Source organism: Mus caroli, chromosome 7 (assembly GCF_900094665.2).
Source record: "Mus caroli chromosome 7, CAROLI_EIJ_v1.1, whole genome shotgun sequence".
NCBI classification, from domain to species: domain Eukaryota; kingdom Metazoa; phylum Chordata; class Mammalia; order Rodentia; family Muridae; genus Mus; species Mus caroli.
In genome coordinates, this window is record NC_034576.1 from 111,958,343 (window position 1) to 111,978,898 (window position 20,556).

The 20,556-nt window shown below is 44.2% G+C and overlaps 2 protein-coding genes across 2 annotated transcripts in view; both read right to left on the minus strand.

The window, feature by feature from the left end:
• Positions 1-6,942, minus strand: part of Tmem9b (TMEM9 domain family member B) — a 15,923-nt gene extending 8,981 nt beyond the window's left edge. Inside the window, exons 1-3 of the mRNA XM_021167137.2 lie at positions 6,732-6,942; positions 4,675-4,766; positions 513-621 (exon numbers count right to left, since the gene is read on the minus strand). Of these exons, the coding sequence (XP_021022796.1) occupies positions 513-621; positions 4,675-4,766; positions 6,732-6,839 (309 nt within the window). The 5' untranslated portion in view covers positions 6,840-6,942. The remainder of the gene's footprint in view (positions 1-512; positions 622-4,674; positions 4,767-6,731) is intronic.
• A 7,411-nt stretch (positions 6,943-14,353) lies between these two features.
• Positions 14,354-20,556, minus strand: part of Nrip3 (nuclear receptor interacting protein 3) — a 23,307-nt gene continuing 17,104 nt past the window's right edge. Inside the window, exons 3-7 of the mRNA XM_021168789.2 lie at positions 20,285-20,367; positions 18,323-18,462; positions 16,659-16,711; positions 16,468-16,562; positions 14,354-15,971 (exon numbers count right to left, since the gene is read on the minus strand). Of these exons, the coding sequence (XP_021024448.1) occupies positions 15,956-15,971; positions 16,468-16,562; positions 16,659-16,711; positions 18,323-18,462; positions 20,285-20,367 (387 nt within the window). The 3' untranslated portion in view covers positions 14,354-15,955. The remainder of the gene's footprint in view (positions 15,972-16,467; positions 16,563-16,658; positions 16,712-18,322; positions 18,463-20,284; positions 20,368-20,556) is intronic.

Sequence of the window (20,556 nt, forward strand, 5' to 3'; positions counted from 1 at the left end):
AACTCAGAAATCCGCCTGCCTCTGCCTCCCAAGTGGCTAGGATCAAAGGCCTGTGCCACCACCACCCAGCTGGAAAGCAAGATCATAAAACAAACAAAACCCTAGAACCACTCACTATCAGAATAAAGTAACTGAGCTCATTAGAGGTCATGGTGATGAGCTGTCCATATCCCAGTCCCTTCAGGGACCGAAGACCTGGAGTTACCATAGTGACTAAAGGCATCCTTCAGTCCTAGGGTTGGGAGCAGATGAGGAGGAGGAGGGCCTGATAATGTTGTCTCACTGGCTTTCAGTATGTATGATAAACTACCATGTATTTCAGAATGTGCTAACCAGACGTAGCACATAGTTTCAGAGCCATTTCACTTTCAGTTTACTATGTCCTAACAAATCCAGAAAGCAAGAGCAGGGCCATTATTACTTTCTGGGAAACTCAAACGTTTCTGTCTTTTCTGGGGAGCATGTGGGAATGTGTGTGCACGCGTGTGCATGTGTACACACTCATGTTTCACCTTGATTGTGACAGAGCTTCTTTCTTCGTATTTACATTCACAGCGTAGACAGTATGCTTCTACATCAGGTCCCCGTACAGGCATGGGCTCCACAACATGAAGGCAATCACTGGAAAAAAGGGAAAGTACTGAGGAGACCTGGCTTGATGCTCTCCTGGCTCGGATCAAAACTAGTTCTGAAACCCAGAACAGATACAGCCTACTCACAGAAATAAGGACCAAATGATCAATAAATCAAAGCAAAATAATTTCCTTTCTCAGCATTGGCATTTTGGCAAGGTTTAACAGTGTAAAAAGCTAGATTGGAGAGATGGTTCAGCATTTAAGAGCACTGACTGCTCTTCTAGAGGTCCTGAGTTCAATTCCCAGCAACCACATGGTGGCTCACAGCCATCTGTCATGAGATCCAATGCCCTCTTCTGGTGTGTCTCAGGACAGCAACAGTGTACTAACATATAAAATAAATAATGTTTTTTTTTTTTTTTAAGTATAAAAAGCCAAAGACATTGTAAGAAGCCAAAGGCAATGGCTATCTATGTCCAAGTTTTAAATTACTTGTTATAGATACTGAACTTTTTATCACTTTTACCATTTTGAGTTTTATTTGTTTCTAATGCTATAGTTCAGAGCAACAGAATGTGGAAAGGTAGGTTTTGATGGGTCAAAGAAGGAATCATCTCAGAACACTGAGCACCCCCAAGAAGACTGGCTGGGAGAAGAGAATGCTGCCAAAGCATCTTGAGGCAGCCAGAGATGACAAGTGAAGACATACCAAACTGGAAGCCAGGGCTGGGAGACTGCTCAGTGGGTTAAGTATCTGAGAAGCATGAGCACACATATCACATACACAATTGCAAAATGGAAAGTAACCAATCATTTTTCAGAAATGACAGACTTTGAGAAAAAGATATTTTTGGTAGCATTGCTTTTTAAAAAAAAATAATAAATGCTGCCCTGCACCTCCCCTACCATCTCCCATTTTTCAAGATAGGGCTTCTCTGTGTAACATCCCTGGCCGTCATGGACCTTGCTTTGTAGACCAGGCTGGCCTCAAACTCACAGAGATTAACCTGCCTCTACCTCCAGAGTACTAGGATTAAAGGCATGCACCATCATACCTGGCCATCTCTCTTATTTTTGTATACTTCATTTTTCATTTAAAAATGCTTTAAATTTTACATTTTAGTTTATATGTATATACATGTGCCTACATGTGTTTATGTGTACCATATGCATGCAGGTGTCCTTGGAGGTCAAAGGGCATCAGATCTCCTAAAACAGGAGTTATAGGCGGCTGTGAGCTGCCTGATAACAAAGCTAGGAACCAAAGCCAGATCCTCTGTAAGATCTTTAAATACTCAACTGCTGGGCCAGCTCTCCAGCCCCTGCCTGCCCTGGAACTTGCTCTGTAGACCAGGCTGTCCTGGAACTCACCAAGATCCACCTGTCTGTGCCTCCCAAGTGCTGAGACTAGAAACATGTGCCAATATAACTGGCCCAAGGATGTAATTATTTCTCACTGTGGCTTTAGGGGTCCACTTTTCAGCATTTTGTAATTTACTCTTCTGTTAAATGCGATAAGTCATTCATCTGCCACACTGGAGCAATTAAAAATGTTAACTGGAAACCAGGTGGGGTGGCAAACACCAAAACAGCCAGAACAGCCAGAACAGCCAGGGCTGCATAGAGAAACTTTGTCTCAGAAAAAAAAAGAAGTTGGACATGGTGGCATAGACTTGTAATCAGAGCGCCTGGAAGCTGAGGCAGGATGACTCAGAATTCTGGGGGGGCCTGGACTACACAGAGACAAGAGACCCTGTTTCTAAACAGAATGGTAGGTAGGTAGATAGATAGGTAGGAAGGAAGGAAGGAAGGAAGAAAGGAAGGAAGGAAGGAAGGAAGGAAGGAAGGAAGGAAGGAAGGAAGGAAGGAAGGCAGGCAGGCAGGCAGGCAGGCAGGCAGGCAGGCAGGCAAAAGGAAAGAAGAGAGGAAGGGAGAAGCATGGGCAGTGTAGGACTGAAACAGCAGGAAAGGTTTTTAACTAACCAATAATAAACAAGATGTGGCTAACCAGTCTTAGCAACTAGGAAACACCTCCATCTAGTGCTCAAAGGAAGAACCAGCTTTGACCCAAATCTTAAAGACAAACCAGAGAACTGCTCTAACTTTCCTTGTTTTTAACCAGCTATTCCAAGTCAGTGAAGCACTAAAGCTAACAACTGGACAAGAGGCCTAGAGACTAGAAGGTGAAACTGTATTTGGGACTTTGAATACCCAGGTCTTCAGGGAGTCACAGCATCCTGACCTACCACCATCTGCTGTCTGTCCAAACAAGTTAAACATTCTGTCAATTGGGAACGTATATCAGCAAAAGACTTACAAGCAAGGGAAAGTAGAAAAGATGGAAGAAAATTTCCAGTAAGTCTTGTTTTCAACTATTTATTTTCAAAGCTTCTAGTTTTAATTTATAAACAGGGATGAAGACATGGCCCTTTCTCAGCACAGAATAACAAGCAAGCAAGCAAACAAACAAACATCAGTGTTAAACACTTTAAAAGTGAGCTTGGTTGCCACTCCACTAATACGTATCACATTCTGTTACCAATGAGAAAACAAACTGGTTATACATGTTCAATTTAGCTTTGGGAAGCTATAGAAATAACTTAAAGATGGATTTGAGGGCTGGGGATCCTGCCCAGTGGGAGAATGTTTATTCAGCATTTACAAGGCCCTGGATCTGAACTCCAGCATAAAAAAAAAGAGCTTGCATGTATTATATAAAGTGACTTGCTGGTACAAAACCCACTAAAAATACACCCCAATTGCCTTGTAATATAAAAATGCCTTAAAATGATACACAGATGTTCACAAGATCACAAGAACACACCAAACAGACTGAATCTAAATGCATATTTGTAGGAAGATTAAACAACGGCACCAGAGAAAGCCAGTGTGCTCAAAGTCATTTGGAAACTTGTGATGGAACAAATTTACTCTTGCTTTCCAATCACTGCTGCCTACAGAGCCTTGAAATCAAGCACACACAAAAGTACTTCTCATTTAGGGCTATTCCCATCAATCTTCCACTGTGGCTGTAACATAACAGTCCCACCTGAAGGATATCCATCCTGCTGTATAACCTGCTGCCTCCTGTTTCAAGGCACACACAGGAAAACCTGCATTCCTAGTCCACTGGGATAAACTGAGAAGGCTTCTCCTGGTCAACTAGTCAATCAGGACCCCAGTCGTCACAGGCCTGCCTCATTGCCTAAGGCCGGAAAGATCAAGGTCTCAGCCTATCTGAACTACTTGAACTACCTGACACACCCAATGAGCTACCTGACACACCCCAAAGCAGGAACGCAGACGCACAGCCTTTATTCTCCTTCATCCGACGAGTCTCTGAAACTTAAATAGAGCCTCCAATATTTGGCACTCTGTCGTCAAAACTTACAAACTGTGCCTGGGGAGTAGAGGCAAGAGGAGCAGAAGCTTGAAGCCAACAGGTGAACAAAACAGTGCCAGGCTGATCTGGGCTACATAGTAAGATCTTGTCTCAAAACACAAAGCAAAAGCAAACCCCAAACCAAACAACCCCCCACTCCCATACACAGTAGGAGCTGTAAAATTATAGACCAGGAGCTGGAGAGATGGCTTGGTAGTTAAGTGTGCTAACTACTGCTGCAGAGGACAGGAGTTCAGTTCCCAGCACCGGAGTTGGTCATCTTACAAGCAGCTATCACACTGGCTCCAGAGAATTCAATATCCTCTTCTGGCCTCCACAGATACCCATTGTGGACATGACCACACACAAATATTTTAAGTAATTAAAAAAATTTATACATCAGATAAAGAAGGCTCAATTTGCCTTTCACTGAAAAGAGGGAGAAAGATCCCTGACTAAAGTTTAAGAGGGCACAAGAGAGTAGCTATTGGTAGTTAGTACAATAAACTCAGTCCCATCTGAAATGAAACCTCCCCGGCCTAGAGCTTTCTGTTTAGGCTACAGTATTCCTTTAGACTTGTATCAGCCACTCAGGACCCCAGGCTAAGATCTGACACTTCTGCTTAGGAACAAAATGAGACATCATAAGAACAGTCTGAGTTAACAGCAGGAGCCACAGATTATGTAGCAGGTGACCCCTTGGTCCGAGCTACTTACCAATCTTTCTGAGATATATTCTTATTATAAATGTGCCCAGGGTTCTCTTTATAGGGAGGGCAGATGCATTTACATCTCACATCTTCAAAATTCTGCAATAAAAGTGAAAACAGTATAACTTGTTTATAGTTTATCGTCAATATATTTTTTTAAATCTACACATGTACATTTTGCTAAGTATCCCTGTCAGATATTCTAGAACCATTACAAAGATCTAGGTTTGAGAGATTCAAGTTCCTAAAATCTGTAAGACACTATCTGTGCCTTATTAAACTCATTTATGAATTGCATGACAATCAATTGTGTTATTATCATCTACCTGCCACTAGAAAAGCATATCATGACAGGCAATAGGGCCTACAAAGAGATATTCTGATATGAAGGGGTTGGGGAGAAGGGAATTAAAGATTATTTATAAGCAAGTCATAGGTGTAGGCTGGGGATGGGTTTAGCTCAGTGCTAACGCACACGCTTAGCATGCATCAGGCCAATTCAATCTGTAACACAATAGGGTGAGGTGAGTCAGAATTCTTCTGATTTCTTCTTTTCTAACTTGTTCCTTTTGGGAGAAAGGCACTGGGCGTGGATAAAAGGGGCTGAGTGAGCTATAAACAGGATGAAGATTGAGGGGCACTCAGCCAGTGCTAGAAGGGAAGTCAAAAGGGAAAGTAGTTTGAATCTTCCCATTGTCCCCCAGGAAACTTGTCTGGCAATCCATGGTTGACAAGAAAAGCAACTCCTAGCAATACAAGTTTCAGGAGGCAAAGCAAGCAGGCATTAAATGCTGCATAAATCCAAGAGATGCTTTCTCAGCAAAGGGTTGTTTATTTGAGAAGGCTGTGGCTCATTAGTCCCCACTGAGACATATCCACTGCTCCTTGGTACAATGAAATGTCTGGCAGAGCTGTTGACAGCTCCTAAATATATCAGTAGCCACTGTGCCAGAGCCTGTGTTCAATGAGGAGGACTCAGAGAAGCAAGAGGCACAGCTCCTGTTTACTGGGACAAATCCTATCAAGGGGAGATGGATGTTTATATCATGATACACTACATAAAATGGTAATGTTTGACAGCCATACAGAGAGTCCATACTAGCAGTATTTCAAAAGTTGGGAAACTTTTTGCTGTCCCTATTTCTGATGACACCAGAAAGACTGAAAAAAAACAACAACAACAACAACAAATTGATCAAAAACACCTGCCTACCTGTGACCTATCTTTCCCAGCCCTTTATATTTAAAAATATTATAAAACTTTTTAAAAATGCAGTGTCACTATTTCCCACTACACCGCGGAGTCTTTCTATTTTGCCCCAAAATTAGCCCACTGGGAGGAAAGCACATGTTTTCTTGGGCCAGGACAGCTCTGGGTCACTAAAAAATATATGGGGACCAAAAGGTTAAGAAACACAGTGAGGGATAGGACACAACTTCCTGTCCCCTCTCTCCTAGGCTAGTAAATTATCAGAAGAGGTGTGTGTGTGTGTGTGTGTGTGTGTTTTCCTGGAGGGGATCTTGGTGAGAGTATCAGGCTAGTGGGGTGGCCCTATAGGTCCTTCTGGGAACGGGTAGTTGACACGAGAGTCGAGCCCCCACCATGGCAAAAGAATCTGCTTATCAATGAGTTGAGAGGAGCTAGTCCCTAGTAGGGAAGACTTCGGGGAGGTGAGGATGAGGGGAGCTAGTCCCTACTAGAGAAGATTTCAGGGAGATGAGGGTTTCCCACCGTTTGGATTCGGGGCTGAGAGCTGCCCAAGTTTAAGGGTGGAAAGTTCAAAGCTCCCAGGGCTGGAAAGTTCCGGGTGTGCCCTGTCGGGGCTGGGAAGGGAAATGTCAAGAGGTCTACATGTCAAATGTAGACCCCGCTCTGGCACTGTCTGGGGCTAAGGCTTAGGATGCTCTAGGGAGGGCCAGCCCGGGCTGTGAAGCGGGGTCGGGGGGGATTTGGCTGTCGGATTGGGAGACCCGAGAGTGGGGAGCAAGTGGTCAGCCCCAGTTTCTGCCAGGCCAGAGACAGGGGCGGAGCTCCTGTCAGGAGCCGTGCGGGGCGGGACTCACCTTGGCGGCGCCTGTCAGCTGCGCGAGCAGCAGCACCGACAGCGCCAGGCAGGACATGCTGAGCCCCGAGCCCAGCCGCAGCAGGTTTCCGCACCATAGGCTCGCCATCGCGGGAGCCAGCCGCTCCTGCGAGCCCCGAGCTCCGAGCCCCGCGCCCGGCTCGGGATCTGGCTCGGGATCCTCCGCCCGCACTTCCGCCTGGGCCTGCGCGTCACCGTCCGCGCCGGGTCAGCTGCGAGAAAGCCTCCGCCCCGGAAACGGTTCCGGGTGCACAAGGCCCGCCACGGCCGCGGCTCCGGGGCTGCACTAAAGGCTGGGGGTCTTCCCCGGCCAGAGCTGGCGAATCCTGCACCCACAGGGAGCAGGCCATGCGGATCTAGTCCCGCAGGCCAAGTGAGCCCCATCCCCGGGAACTGCGGAGGCCGAGAGGGTGCTGTGCGTGGAGACCTGGCCAGGAGAACCCGAGCGTCTTTAGATCGGAAGCCCACCCGGCGATGGAGGCTCGAGGCTCCGCACCGGGGCTTCAGTACGAACCTGCGGTCCGTGCGCCTCCAGGACACAGTCTCCTGCCCGGCTCCCAACAGTAACAGTGAGCTGTCCACGTGGGTGTGGCTTCCACTAGGGACTGACAGCCTTGGTCCAGTCTAGGACTGGGAAGTGGGCCACGGCGGCGAATCTGGGCTGGCTCAAGTCAGGCTTTGCAAGATGCGGACGCCCCTGGAGCATCCCTGGCCCAGGACTCCTGGAGGTGGAGAATCCAGGAGCAAAGCTCCTGTGAGGCAGTGCCTATTTAAAACAGTTGACCTCTCAGTCAGTTCTGGGAGCGCAGACCCTACTCCATGGGGTGTCTTTTTCTGTAGATACTTCAGGAGCACCCTGGAGAGAACATAGAGCTGCTCATTAAAATATTTTTTCCACTTAGTAGAGACTCTGGGGGTAGAGAAAGGGATGCAGCGTGCTCATCACAGCCCTTAGGGATTTGCTGAATGTCATTAGGGAAAATCACTTCCTTTCAATAAAAAGGGATTAAATTTTATGATTTTCAAATTTTACTTATAAGACACCCCCCCCCAGCCCCTTCAAGTGGTCCTTTCATGGTTGGTGGAAATGTCTTAATTTACAGGTAGAAATTTCGCAGCGTTTTACTGCTATGTGATTCTTGACGATGCTAGACTAGAATCTAACACAAAGTGCTATTGCATTAAATGTATTTAGCCCTTTTTTAGTCCTAAATGGCAACTAGCCCAAAGGACTAGATGCTTTCACACCAGTTCTTGTGATGATCCTGTCACAGTGGGGATAATTGTCCTTCTAAGGGGTGTCCTACTAATCGCAGGACTGTCAGGATAAAATTTGTTGGTGAGTTATTGTAGATCTGATTGCTAAAAGCTGACTTAGTAGCCAGTTTGGATCAGTTTAGAGCTGTATCTCTAACATGTCAAAGGAAAGTGTGCTCTTCAGATAAAGCATAGGAACCCTCCTTCAAAATTCTTTTCAGAGCCAATGCTCGTGTTGGATACCTTTGATCCAGCATGCCTTTGACCCCAGAGGCAGGCAGATCTCTGAGACAAGGCCAGTCTGGTCTACAAAGTGAGTTCCAGGACAGGCTACATGGAGAGACCCTGTCTCACAAAAAGGAGGAGAAAGAGAAAGAGGAGAAGGAAAATGAGGAAGGAGGAAGAGGAGGAGGAAGAAAGAAAAAGGAGGAGAAGCAAAAAGAATTCTTTTCAGAGGTTTGATGGAGGGTACAGAGATAAAGGACTGCAGCAATGCCTTAGGCTGGTGGGTTATTTTCAGTTATTTTCTTCTCTTTGTCCATGCTGTCTCAAACTAGTGGGCTCAAGAGATTCCCCTCCCTCAGGCTCCTTAATAACTGACTACAGGCATGGGCCACCAAGTCAGGCCCACCTCATCTGTTTAATGAAGAAGATCACATAACAAACACTCAGTATGGGCAGAGCTTTAGAGCTACATGTGGCAATCAAACATTTGATTGTGAGGAATCTAAATCGAGTGTTGTATGCTGTATTTCGAAGTCAATACAAGGAAAACAAAATCTTTTTTATTTTAAAATACTGATTAAAGTTGGGGCTGCAGAGCTGACTCAGCAGTTGTGAGCCCTTGCTGCTCTTGCACCATCCACGTGGCAGCTTACAACCTTCTGTAACTCTGGTTCCAGGGGATTGGGTCCGCTCTTCTGTTGCCCAGTGGCACTGACACATATGGTACACATGTGTACATTTTGCGAAACACTCATACATATAAAATTAAAAACTGAAATAGTGGTTAAAATTTAAATATTTTGAATGTATTGGATTATGTCTCCACGTGTGTCCTTTCTCTCAGCTTGTCTGCCTGGGGCCCCCTGAGCACGAACCCTAGTCCTCCCACACAGCCCCATTTTCACTAACAAGATGAAACAATCATGAACCAGGAAAAACTTGCCAATCTGCAGGCACACGTTTGCATTGTTGGGAAAGGCACCTCCCACAGAAAGAAGGTGGTTCATAGGACAGCCACAGCAGATGATAAAAACTGCAGTTCTCCTTAAAGAAGTTAGTAAACAATAACTGATAATGAAGAGGTGAGCATGTTTTAAAACCAAGAAACTGATCCATTTTAGCAACTCTAAAGTTCAGGCGTCTCTGGTAGCAAACACCTTCACCATTACAGGCCACACTGAGATAAAACAGCTGACAGAAATGTTTCCCAGCATCCTAAACCAGCTTGGTGCAGGCAGTCTGACTAGTTTCAAGAGACTGGCTGAAGCCGCCCAAACAGGCTAGATGGAGAAGCACCATTTGCTACTTACTAACAAGATGATAGTTCCAGATCCCTGGGGAATTTTGATGAAGCCTCTAAGAATGTGGCAAGCTGAATTGAGGTGACTTCTGAAGAAGTTGACACTTGAGAAGTTACAGGAGCTGCTATTTTATACATGGCTGCGTTTAGAAATTCTTTTGTTTATGTATCTGATAAAAATCTAGATCTCTAGCCAGGGGTAGTAACACACAGCTTTAATTCTAGCAATTGGGAATGAGAGGCAGGTGGATCTCTGAATTTGAGCCAGCCCAGTCTACAAAGTGAGTTCCAGGATAGCCAGGGCTGTTACACAGGGAAACGCTGTCTCAAAACACAGCAAAAAAAAATCTAGAAGTCTAATATTTTTAAGGCCAAGCCCCCTGCACACCGCAGCTCTTTTCAGTTTTGTTTGTTTGTTTGTTTTGCTTATATACAATTAATCCCTTGTGACAAAATAAGCTTAAGAAGCCTGGGATTAAAATTTGAAATGTGCTAATAAAATTCTTTGCAAAGTAAAAAAACAGCCAACCAAACAAAAAACCTTCTCAAAGTGGCTATTAGAAATTTTTTGCTCTAGAATGCACAGTGAGCAGCCATTCCTGACGTGTAACTGACCATAGACTGGAGATTCAGGTTAAAATAAAAGAGCAGTGATGGGGAGAAACTGTGTGTGGTGGTCTGAGTAGGGATGGCCTTCCACAGACTCTGAATGTTTGGTCCACAGGGAGTAGCACTATTAGGAGGTGTGGCCTTCTTGGAGTAGGTGTGGCCTTGGAGGATGTGTGTCACTAGGAGAGGGCTTTGAGATCTCCTATGCTCAAACTATGTACAGTGTGGCTTATAGTCTCCTGGTGCCTTTTGGGTCAGTTCCTCCAGCACCATGTCTGTCTGCACACTGCCATGCTTCCTGCCACGATGATTCCCACACTGAACTTCTGAAACTGTAAGCCAACCCCAATTAAATGCTGTCCTTTTTAAGAGTTGCTGTGGTCATGGTGTCTCTTCACAGCAATAAAACCCTAACTAAGACACTGGGACAGGTAGAGAGCTAAGGGCTTGGGAGAAGTATATCTGCCAAAAATGAATATAATTTCAGCTGACTTTAATAGAAGGCTTTACTTCTCTTGCTCTGCCCAGCTTATACATGTATGACTGTTTCCTGCTCCTGTAGACCCAGGATCTTTATTGCTGGAAAGCCTTCCTTTACAAGTGTATATGTCTGTGGCTTTGCAGATCTCTTTTCTAACTTACTTTATTATAGTAAAATTGTGTTTTCATATATACCTTTATGTTCCCATCCCCTTTCAAAAGCTTGTGGGTCCTATGAGCAGAGGAACCTTTATTTTTGTATCTTTGGACCTGGAGACCGAGATCCAAGCATTAATATGAGGACTAGGGAAAAAGAAAAGGGGAGGGAAAAAAATTCATTTAGTTGTCTGGGGAATAACAGGTACTTACTTTAGTCTTTGCTTGAATTCTTTCTAACCCTGAGCGATGAGGCTAAGAGGTCCAAAGTGCAAAGAGCAGACCTGGGGAACTGGGTTATGTGAGGAGAGAATTCTGGCCAGGATCACTTTAAAGCTGTTTTGTTTATACGCTGGCACTCACTTGAGGATCTGCCTTCCTCTCTGCCCTTCTCCTGGCTTCCCTATTGAGTAGGCTTTCCTTTTTTGTATTTCTTTTGCCACTTTTGCCATGTTAGGAATTGAGCCCAGAGCTCGCATATGTTAAGCAAGCTTTTTCCCTCTAAGTTACATCCTCAGCCCCTATTCCATTCCTCTTGATTAACAGGGCAAGGGTACTTTACCACCAGATCTGAGTTCTCATCTCTTGGTAAAGCCTGAAAAATTCTCTCTGGACAACAGTTAGGAAGGCAAGAGGAGCCATCTCCAAATTTAAAGAAGGCATAATTAGAACTTTATCATGTGCACCTATCAGTTTTCCCTTATTTAGTCCCCTTTAATATGAGGTTTTCTGTACTCTGTGAAAACCACATAAGTGTGCCTTACCATACATACTCTTGCTGTCTGGTGCCCATCATAGTACCCAGGAGTCGTGGCGCTAGAATATCATTTCTGATCTCAGAGCTGTTGGTGCCACTATGGCTGCTAAACTCTTGGGCTCCTAAAATAACAAAACAGTTGAAACTGTTTGGTGCAAGGGCAGCCAAGGCTCTTCTGCCCCTCCCCAGCCATTGTCATCTTGAGATAAGCAACTGTGACCACCTGCTCCAGACCTTGCCAAGAGGATCTCACCTTAGAGTCTACCCAGTCTCCTGTCCCCTCCTGCTGCCAGTGCCACAAACCCTGTCCCAGACGATGTGATTTGGGGGGCAAAGTGCTAGTAAACAGGTGGTTCTGAGAGTTTTTCAAGAAAAGTTGCACAATATTAATTTTTAATCATGTAGCACTATGAGATTTATAATGAAAAGTAGCAGGGCCCACTCTAGCCCACTACACTCAATTTCCAACCTCCAAATCTTTATATCTTTGCCATCTCGGAGATTTAAATCCATATTTCTAAACAGCATGTTTTGGCTGTTGTTTGTTGTGCTGTGGGGTTGCATTGTATCTACAGTTTTGCTCATATTAGTGCAGGGCTCTATATAATAAGGCTAGCTCAACCCTTTCCCTTCCCAAGCCTCTCCCTCTCCCTCTCCCTCTCCCTCTCCCTCCCTCCCTCCCTTTTTTGAGACAGGGTTTCTCTGTATAGCCCTGGCTGTCCTGGAACTCACTTGGTAGACCAGGCTGGCCTCGAACTCAGAAATCCACCTGCCTCTGCNCCCTGGCTGTCCTGGAACTCACTTGGTAGACCAGGCTGGCCTCGAACTCAGAAATCCACCTGCCTCTGCCTCCCAAGTGCTGGGATTAAAGGCGTACACTACCATGCCCGGCTCCAAGCCTCTCTCATTTGTTATCCAAATAAACATTTACTTTTCTAAAAGTAATTCTCCACACACTGCTGATTGTTCTTTACATGGAGGTCTGACTACCCAGCACTTCACATGGGTGTTCTCACTTGGCACTGTCAGTTCAATACTTTTCCTGTTTGCTTCATAGACTACAAATCGATGAGATTCAAAGACTTTAAGAGGGAGCTGAAGCAGTACCAGCAGCTGAGAGCTGAAAACCACAAAGGCTTGCATTTAGAGGCCCTAAGCAGAAGTGCTGATACACTTAGGCTGTGTCCTGGCTCCTTAGCTTCAGAGACTCAGACAATCACACAGAGAACAAGTCCACTTTATTGATACATCGGTGTCACAAATAAGCCCAGTACAGTCAGAAATACTGAGCAGATAAAGTGCTAATGCAGAAAGACCTGGCAACAGAAGGAGGGAGGAATCCAGTTCCTCTCCTCCAAGTCCCCAGCCTGAAAGGTATTTCTACTACACAAGAGTAAGGGCAGCTAGGTAATCCAGTCTATAGATGCTCTGAGCTAAGGAACAGAAAACCATACTAGAGGGGTATGTGCAGAGCAAGGAAAAAGGAAAGTCAGAAGACATCCCTTAAATTAAAATGGAAATACCTGGATGTGCATCTTCAGCTTCCTGGATGCGGTGTCTGTTAAGGAATGAGACAGGTCTGCTACTACTTCCCAGGGACTCAGAACTAGGATGCAGTAGACATTTTATTACACCCTAAGAAATGCTACCATTTTCTAACTAGGAAAAACTCATTGACCTTACTTTGCTAGCCCCCAAAAGCAAAGCCAGTGTTCCTTTGTGAACACTGAAGAGACAAGAACTGTAAGACTAGTTAAATTGGCAGCATTTAAAAAGCATCAGGCAGGCTGATTTCTATGAGTTTGAGGCTAGTCTCATCTACATATTGAGTTTCAGGCCAGCCTAGCCCACATAATAAGATCCTGTCTCATAAACAAAACAAAAAAAGCATTACTAAACCCCAAGACTTCCTATAGTTATCTTGAAGCATTGTAGGTATCTCTATTATACCTTGGGACTGAAGGAATTTGGTTAGAGGATTCAGATGGTGAGAATGAACTGAGTGAGCTCTGACATGGAGTCCAGTTCACCCATTGTTTCTATTCCCAGATTAGAAAATAACTGACTGCTTGTCAGAGTCAATCAGGAACATTAAAAGCTGTGTATTCATCCTGGTACCATATAGTGCCCAACTGAAAAAGGCCAAAAATCAATGCCTCTTTCAAGAACCTGAGAAGTCCTGGCCTTACTGGCCCTCGGGAAATCCAAACAGAGACACTAGAAGGAGCCTGCAGTCTGCTCCCTTTGCAGCCAAGGGTCAAGGCTTGAGGTGGAACTCTCAATAGGGAGAGAAGGGTGACATCTCTAGCTCTGTGCTGTGAGAAGAGCTGGCCGGTCTGATGCTGTGATGAACAGAAGTGCAGGGAGCCTCAGGAAGGTGCAGGTTCCTCCCACACAAGGGAGCTCTCATGGCCAGGCTGGAGGCTGGGACACTAGACAAGACAGTTGTGATACCTGACAAAATTCGAAGTTTGAGAACTGCTATGAGCCAAGGGTAGACTTAGGAATATCTTGAAGGATTACTTACAGTTAGCTTTTTTTTCTGAATTGTCAAATATTTCTATAACTGAAGGGAAGATTCCACTACAGGCACCTCTATGCCTGAGAAGATACAATAGCAAAATAATTTTTTTTTTAATTTTTAAAGAAGCTTAAAAAGCAACCCTGTGACTCCCCAGTCCACTGAGATGGGTCAGATCAGGAAATACTGGGCAGTTTTAAAGGTTATTCTGGTTTGTTTGTTTGTTTTTTATTTTTATTTTATTTTTTGACTTTTGAGACTATCTCCCTGACTGGCCTGGAACTCACTATGTAGACCAGGCTGGTCTCATACTCATATCTGCCTGTCCCTGCCTCTGCCTTCTGGGTGCTGGTGTTAAAGGCATATGCTACACCCAGCTGTTAATGGTTCTTAATGCTGCCGGCTACCTTTCTCCCTTCCCTGTACCGAGGGCTTGCCAGCCTTTACTTCCCTGCCTGGACGGTTCACTCCCCATTTCAGTCTCAGGAAAGTCTCCCAGGTAGGCTTCCCCACTCAGCATACTCTGCCTCTTCCTTCTATTCTGGACTACTGTGGTTTTTATTTTTCCTTTCCCTATCTCTACTTCCAGCTACTTGAATCTTTGTGACATGTAACAAGACAGACAGACATTCTGACTGGTCCTTAGGGGTAATCAATATCCCCCAGTGACAACTACATTGTCAGTGGTGTCTCAGGAACTAATAATATGCCTTCCTATCTGTGGTTTCTTTCTTCTCTTGTTCACTGAGAGACTCTTTCATCTTTGTAGCCTGTTTTTGCACCCTCTCATCTTCCCTGTGGTGTGTGTCCATGTGTGTCTGTGAGTGTGTGTAGGAATTTGTATGAGTGCATGGAGCTATGCACCTGTGCACACTCACAGAGGCCAGAGGAACATGTGGGTGTCGTCTATTCCTCTACCACACTTCACTTGGTTCCTTTGGGGCAAGGACTCTGGAGACACTCCCCCTCCATTCTCCCCCTCTTCCTGTCTCTTCCTCTCTCTCTTTTGGTTAGACTGGAAGCTAGAAAGTTCCATTGGGGTCTCAGGTGTGTGTGGGACAATGCCCAGCTTTTGTTTGGGTACTAGGATCCAAATGGCAGTCTTCATGCTTATGCAGCAAGCACTCTTAATCAACAAGCCATCTCTCTATCTCTAGTGCTGTGATGGAGCCCAGGACCTTGTGCACATTAGACAAGCAGGCCACCACTAAGCCACATCCATTACCCCTCCTTTCTTGCACTTTAACCTTCCTGCCTTCTTCTTAAGGCTGGAAAACAAAGGAAGCAGCATAAGAGCCTTGGTTTGGATATCAGGCCAGGATTCTGCTTGTCTTCTGCCATGACTTAATATGTGAATTTAGATAATTCATTTACCTATCTGTGTGTTTAAATTAAATGTCTGGACCAGATGATCTCCCTGAAAAATCAATCACTTCAGAAGAGATTCTAAAATCAGGACATGTTTCCTCACCTCTTTGAAACAGCTGCAAGAAAGTTTCTATTTACTGTATATTTTAATATTTTCAAAAAGCAAGTGTTATCTATGGAGAAGTAGAACCTGGCAGCCCCTACACTGGATTGATTAATAAAAAGCAAATTCTTGGAAGAAGCAGAGAAATAGGCCACAAATAAGACCTGGCAGTGTCAAAAAAGGTCTATAAATTAAATATTCAAAGAAGTAAAAAACAATGTCTGTTTAACCATTAAGCCATTAACCAGACAAGATCTCTAAGCACAGACTATAGTCTAAAAAGGTCTGAGCGGGAAGAAGCCCCTGCAGGATGTACTGGAGGGAAGGACTTGGTCCATGGCAAGTTGCTATTGTATTTAGTTCAAACCCAGTTTTCTCAGTCTGTCAACCTGGTGTGTGTGCACATGCGCACACGCTTCAGGCTGCAATTATGCTTCTGAAGTGCTGAAATGAGAAAGAAACAAATAATTGATAGCAAATTCAAAGGAGTTAATCTGAAGGCAAATTAACTTGGGTTTAAAAAGTCTCATGTATACATCTATAATCCTAGCACTTAGGGAGCTGAGGCAGGAAGGTCATGAATTTAAAGCCAGCCTGGGCTACATGCTAAAACCTCATCTCAATGCCTTATTCCCAACTCACCCCATTCCATGCCTGAGCTGCACACTGAAACCTTGTTACACACACACACACACACACACACACACACACACACACACCACCACCACCACCACCACCACCACCACCACCACCTTAAAAGACTGTTAGTTTTTTCCACTATTCTATGTGCTATCCTTGTTTATTATAACATGTAGGCTACAGAGTTCTGTGGGACAGTAAACTCTAGCCTGGGGAAGGGCTGACTTCTGCTATGACTGAAAGCTAGAGGTGGGCTATAAGCCTGTACACTGTCTGAGAATCCCCTGACTCATGTACTTACTTGTCGTCATTCATAGAAACTGTCTCCACAAAAGGGATTTCTTCTTTGTCTGTCTTCCCCACAATCAGCCGGTGCTTGTCCAAGTTTATGATACACTAAAACAAAGAAGGATCACTGGTCACTCAGCGATGCTACTCTCAGTTCCCTGCCTCTGAGACGAAATATCAAAGGAAAAGTAGAGTCAGTCCTACCTTCAGGGATCTAAGAGTCTGGAGACCAAGTGATAAGCTTTTTTCATTATCATCTAATAAAAAACAAACAGTAAGAGTCAGACATTTCCATGCTGGCTTGGATGTCAGCGTAAACACCATTCAATGCATTTGTACCATCTATCCATTCACCCACCCAGCAAACCAGCCAGCTAACTACCCAATAAATAGCTGTTGAACCTGTACTTTCTCCGATCATTATAGCTAAAAGAAGGTAAAAGCCAAAATTCAACCCAAAGTCTTTTCTGCTCTAGAGGACAAAGGCCTTCAGTAAAATAGAGGCAAGTACTTAGTGTAGTCTAACAGAACATATGAGAAGCACAGAAGGAGAGTAGGCGATCAGGCATTTATGGCAGGAGTACAAGGACCTTGTCTTCACCAGTTACAAGCTCATGAAAAGTGCCTTTTGGGACATTTTAGCTCACACATTAAAAAAAAAAAAATCTGTCTTTAGGTAGGTAAGATGGCTCAGTGGGCAAAGTGATTGCTGTCATATCTGATGACCTGAGTTCACTCCTTGGAATCCACAGAGGAGGGAAAAACCTAACCTCTGACCTCCATAAAAATGTCATGTCACATGAGCACACCCCCCCCCAAACAAATAAATTAGTAAATGTAGGGAAAGTCTGTTTCCTGTGGCTTATATGCATAATGGAATTCCTTTTATCCATAAAGAATGAAGCTATGCCATTTGCAGGAAAATGGATGCAACTGGAGATCATCACAGTGAGTAAATTAAATCAGTTTCAGAAAGACAAAGACTTGATGTTCTCTCTCATTTGTGTGTCTTCTTTCATAAGGGCACATACAGTCAGAGAAACAGATGACATCAAGTAGTGAAGCTGTTGGGGGCAACAGTGGGAGCTGACTGGCCAGTGAAGAGTGAGAAAGTGCATTTACATACTTGTATGAAAATAGCCTTATGTCATCAAGATTATTAAAAATTGTAATTACATGTGTTTATTTATGGGGGCATACCTGTGCCATGGAACACATGTGGAAATCTGAGATCAAACTCAGGCTATCAGTTTGATTCCAACCATCTTAATCCACTGAGCAATTCCACTGGCTCCATTCTATTTTTAAAGATTTAATGTTTCTGTGTGTGCCTAAGTATGTATGTACATCACATATGTACAAAAGCCTGAGGATGTCAGAAGAAGGTGTCAGATCCCTTGGCACTGGAGTCACAGGTGGTTGTGAGCCATCCTATATAGATGTTGGGAACCTAATCTGAGTCTTTTGAAAGGGCAGGAAATACTCTAAACCACTATGCCATCTAGCCCCTGGTAAATTAACTAATTAATTAAAAAAAAAACTAATGTGCTGAGCTGTCCATGGTGGTACACGCCTTTGATTTCAGCACTAGGGGGGAGGGACAGGAGAATCTCTGTGAGTACAAGGACAGCCTGGCCTGTATAGTGAGATCCAGGACATACAGAACTATTTAGAGAGACCCTGTCTCAAAACAATATCAACAAATGTGCATGGTATGGTGGCACGTACCTTTAATCCCAGCGCTTGGAAGGGTAAAATTATCACAAAGGTGTAGAGTATACGGAAATGGAAATCTTGGATTTTGAAGAAGTCAGTATTATAGGCATGAGAGTTTATGTTAGACCCATCTATCCCCCAATTTAACTCACCAACCACAGCTGCTTGGCAATCCAGACGGAGAGAACCCACTGTGATCAGTAGGTGCTCAATCTGGCCGACTACTTTGAGATGCCGTGGTAGAGAAAGCTTTTCTCCTTCATGCTTGTGAGATTTGACATGGTCCTTTAGTCTGAAACAGAGAGAAAGCTATTATAATCCCATTGTCAAAGTTTTCTGTCCAGAATCGGGTTCTCTAGGGACTTCCTGAGCTAGGCAGGCTATACTTGCTTCAACCCTTTCTTTCTAACCATGCCAGGGGAATACAAAAGAAAACAGGGGGCTTGTGTCCTGTCTTTCAGAAACTTAAATTACTACCTGCATTTGTGCAGAGAGGAGTTGACATGTTTAGAGAATTCTGTTCTGCATCCTAATATCCCTATTAATGTGTCTTTATCCATCTGCGGATAACAGATATCAGAGGGCAAATTAATCCTAACTTAGAAAAGACTTCATTCAAGGTCCATTTTTCTCCTTTCTATTTCAATTTCTTGTCATAAAATTGTCTTAGTCTATAAGGCTAATGGAGACAGGCACTTGTTTGGTAAGAATATTGATACTGGTTAGCAGCAAAGCATATTGTGGGGAAAGTCCTCCCTAATTTGACTTGCCTTTGCTGGGATGGAAGGAAAGAACAGCATCAAGGTTTCACACAATTACATAAGCTGATTGGAATAGCTAGCACCCGAGCTATTATGGGCTGGTGGATAAATACTTAATTAGGGATTTTCTGTGCCAATACTTCTGTTTTCCTCCATTTCCTCTCTTTTGGTATTACAGCCCATCCAAAAGAAAACTAATTGCAGTTTTACAGATGGTTATTAATTCCTCCGGAACCATGGCAGTCTGCTGCCTAATTATGCACCAGGACATCATTAGTCTTTCTGGAACCATCATATTGTACATACCTCATCTCTTCACTACATTTAAAAAAAAAAAAAGACAAAAACTTAAGATTCTTCCCACTTGAGTCCTGGGATCTACTTTTCCCCAATCCTAGATAGTGATGTATAAAATAATTCACAGAACAAACTTCAGAGAGTCCCAACAGTGGGTAGGAAGTGAGAAGTAGGCAGATACGGGAGAAACAGATGATGTAATGCAGAACTGCAGTGAAGCCCTGGGTAAGCTCAGTTGAGAATCTGCATGTTTTGGAGGAAGCTCTAAACAGGCCACTTGGTCTGTCTCATTAGCTACAGAGATTTGGCCTGAGGAATAATTTGCCGTCTACAGCAGCGGTTGGTTCTCAACCTGTGGCTCCTGACCCCTTTGGGGGGTGGATGACTCTTTCACGGGGACTGCCTAAGACCACTGGAGTTTACATTGCAGATACTTACATTACAATTCATAACAGCAACAAAACTACAACTATGAAGTAGCTACAAAAATAATTTTATAGCTGAGGGTCACTACAACGTGTGTATTAAAGCATCACACATTAGGAAAGTTGAGAATCACTGGGTCTACAGAAAACTAGGGGAAATAATATTAGGTTGATTCTAAGCAAGAAACCTCAGAGAACATCTGGTACTTTGGAAGAAAGAGTAAGAAGAAGGAAGGAGTAACAGGAAAGGTTGAGTGAAATAGCAGTTAGGTAGAGAAAGCCATCCTTGCTTCTACACTTCTGGAGTAACAACAGGACAACTTGCTGTCTAGAGAATCAAGGCAGGGTATGTACTGAGCGAGAGTCTTACACTTTCTCATTCCATACTCTAAAACCTGCTCAGAATTTAGAAAGTGGAAATGAACAGAAGGCCCAAGGTTTCCTGCATTTCTCCCACTGTCTGACAAATTGCAGCATTCCTCTCTATTAAGGAAACTGGTTCTGGAGGCGAGGAAAAGCTTTGCATGTTTCTCTTGCTTCTGTGGATACCTTCAAGCATTATAACCTTAAACAGATGCAAGCAAGAAAAATAATTACATCTGACTTCTACCCAGGACAAATGGCTACTTACCCCAGTCTTTCCACACAGGCTGAGGAGATGAGATTATATTGACAGCCGGTGTCAACCAAAGCTTTCACGTCCTTCCCAGCACACTGTGGGAAGGAAACAGACTCTTTAATAGGATCTAGAGAAGCAAAAGAGGAATGAGACAGAGAGCAGCAGCAGATGTCAAATGAAAGGCATGGTTTGTTAATCCCAGCACTTGGGAGGCAGAGGCAGGTGGATTTCTGAGTTCGAGGCCAGCCTGGTCTACAAAGTGAGCTCCAGGACAGCCAAGGCTA